This window comes from Cajanus cajan, chromosome 3, assembly GCF_000230855.2.
Source record: "Cajanus cajan strain Asha chromosome 3, NIPB_CcT2T_4, whole genome shotgun sequence".
Classification (NCBI taxonomy): Eukaryota; Viridiplantae; Streptophyta; class Magnoliopsida; order Fabales; family Fabaceae; genus Cajanus; species Cajanus cajan.
Genome location: NC_138519.1, coordinates 48,582,740 through 48,585,418, shown reverse-complemented (window position 1 = coordinate 48,585,418; position 2,679 = coordinate 48,582,740). Strand labels below are relative to the sequence as shown.

Here is a 2,679-nt window from a genome sequence, read left to right as displayed (position 1 = left end):
TAGGTGCTTCTCCTCCATTGGAGATTGCTTCATGGAGCTTCAAGTGTGGATTTGAAGAATTACCTCAAGAGTATTCACGGTCCTTTGCATGGAAGCTTGGATGAAAAACAATCTTCACCAAGTGTTTCCATCAGAATTTCATGGTGAGGTGCGGGGTGGACACCACTGCTCCGAGTTGATTCAGCATTGGTCTTCCAATGATGATATTGTAAGACGTGTTGGCTTCCACGAGGAGGTATCAGACCATGATCCACCTTATGGAAGGGGAGGTTCCGAAGGTCGTTAGCAGGTCCACGTATCCTCGAGTATGTACTCGCTCGCCTGCAAATCCAACTAGCTGCTCTGTGTGAGGTTGGATAAGAGAGTGAGGGATATCTAACCTGAGGAAGGTCGGCCAGTAAAGGATGTCAACCGAGCTTCCCTGATCAATTAGCATCTTGTGGACCTCCCAGTTGGCGACCTCCACGGCGATGACCATTGGGTCATCCTGGTTGGGGCAAACGCCAGTGTAGTCCTCGTCAGTGAAGGTGATCGGCGGTGAGCTTTGGTGCGAGGCCGAGGTAGCAGAGTGGACGTCGTTGATGCTACGTAGGTGTCTCTTCCAGGCCAAGCTGCTGGAGCCTCCTCCTGCAAAGCCACCTACAATTGTGATGATTACTCCCCGTAGGAGAGCTGACCCTGTTTCTTGGCTTACCTCGGCTTGCAATGCTCCACCGGCATTTTGCTGAGAGCTAGAGGGTTGGTCCGTGCAAGCTCCCAAGCCACGGCCTTTGCCTCGTCCTGGTCTACCGTGGCCTCCTCTGTGACCCTGTTGTCGCTGGACGTATTGGTCGAGGTGACCTTCCTGGATGAGCTCTTCGATACATTCTCGGAGTGTGTGACACTCTTCAGTGGTCTGACCGTGATTTCTATGGTACCGACAGTGCTTGGACTTGTCTGCGCTGTTCAGAGTGTGACCTGGTGGTGGCAGGGTGAGCAAGTTGCTATTACTGGACTCCTCCAGGATGTGTACCCGGGGCGTGTTCAAGGGAGTGTAGAAGTCGTATCTCCCTCCTTTGTTTGCCCTAGCCGACCTCTTGAACTGGCTGTCATTGTTGACATTTATCATCTCCTTGTGACCCTGTTCGGGATTTGCCTGTGTCTTGTCGCGCACCTGGTCACAAGAAATGGAGTGCAATTCCATCTGGATGTACCCAGCAGCACGGGCACGGAGCTCATCCATGTCACGAGGAGCTTCACGACATAGGCTATCGACAAACGGTCCGGGCTTGAGTGCCATGAGCATGGCGTGCAAAGCGACCTCGGGATTCAAATTTCGTATTTTCACCGAGACGCTGGCAAAGCGTTCCATAAACGCCCGTAGAGGTTCATCGTCGTTCTGTCTGAGGCTGGCCAAGGCGACTGACGTTATGTGGTGAGGTCGGCTTGTTGGATACTGTGCCGTGAATCGTCTGACTAGAGTGCCAAAACTGTCAATTGATTTGGCAGGTAACTAGGTATACCAGTTGAGCGCAGCCCCCTTGAGCGATGTTGGAAATACCCTACACAGAATAACATCCTCATTAGTGTAAAGGTTTACCTGTGTAGTAAATAGGTCAATGTGCTTGTCTGGGTCTGTTGTGCCATCGTAACGGTCGATGTGGAGAGGCTTCATCCGAAAGTGAGAGGTTTTTCCATGATGCCATCCACAAAAGGATGACGGTGGAAAGTCGCCTGATTTCCCGTGACGTGGGGAGGAGCATTGCTGACATCATGGGCTAACTTGTTCGTCGGTATGTGGGACCGATGTGTGGCAGGCTTGGGAGTCGGTGCCCTATTCGCTGTTGGCTGTTGAGAAATCAAGTGTCCCTCCTCCTCGTGTAGGTTGCTCTGGTGAGGGGGTTGATCAGAGGGACACCGAGGGAGCTAAGCGCGAATATGTTCATTCTCGGCGCGCAGCGCCGCTAGGTCAGCTTCATTACCGGTACGCATCGCGGCCAAGTCGGTCTCATGCTTGGCACGCATACTTTGTAGATCGACGACGTGTTACTACCGCATCTGCTCGACCTGCTCGATCAGTCTCCTCAATGTTGCTTCGCTGTCCATGTTTGTTGGGCGATCTAGGTCGTCTGTTGCTCGTCTGCTATGGCTTTGGGTGAAAACCATAAGCGTGGCTGATAAGAGCTGTCTTGATCGGCCCCACGGTCGACGCCAAATGTTCTTACCGGAGATCAGTCATAGGGGACGATCTGCTGGGTAAGATCGGTGAGCCTCCTTCAGTGGTACGCTTACTGTTCCAAGTTGGGGGTGGTACCTGCAAAAGAGACTCCGATGCTAAAGTTAGTGTTTGTGGGAGTATTAGTCTCGTATAAGTAATGCACATACCTTTGTATGGATTAGGGTTTTTCTGGGCCTTGGGCCCGAGATCAGTTATGACCTAATTGGATAGCGGACCTTGTCTTGGCCAAAGTCATCCAGCGCGTATCCGAGGTCGTCTTGTGCTGTGATGTCGAGCTTGAGCTCGGTAAGACGGTACATATAGTACAATATATATATACACATTGTTGTTAATCGAATACTCACTTAAGCATTGAAGTGTCATTGCAGGTACCATCCCTACCATTAGGATAGAGGGTTCGGGTAGTCAGGATTGAAGAATAAGGTGGAATAAAGAAGAAGGATTGCATTGAAGTGTCTTTT

General features: G+C 51.2%; 1 protein-coding gene across 1 annotated transcript; it reads right to left on the bottom strand.

Moving 5' to 3' along the window:
* Window positions 1-238: 238 nt before the first annotated feature.
* Window positions 239-1,285, bottom strand: LOC145956305 (uncharacterized). The gene has a single exon (XM_083071886.1). It carries the CDS (start codon window positions 1,283-1,285, stop codon window positions 239-241), a length of 1,047 nt encoding a protein of 348 aa, XP_082928012.1.
* Window positions 1,286-2,679: the final 1,394 nt, after the last annotated feature.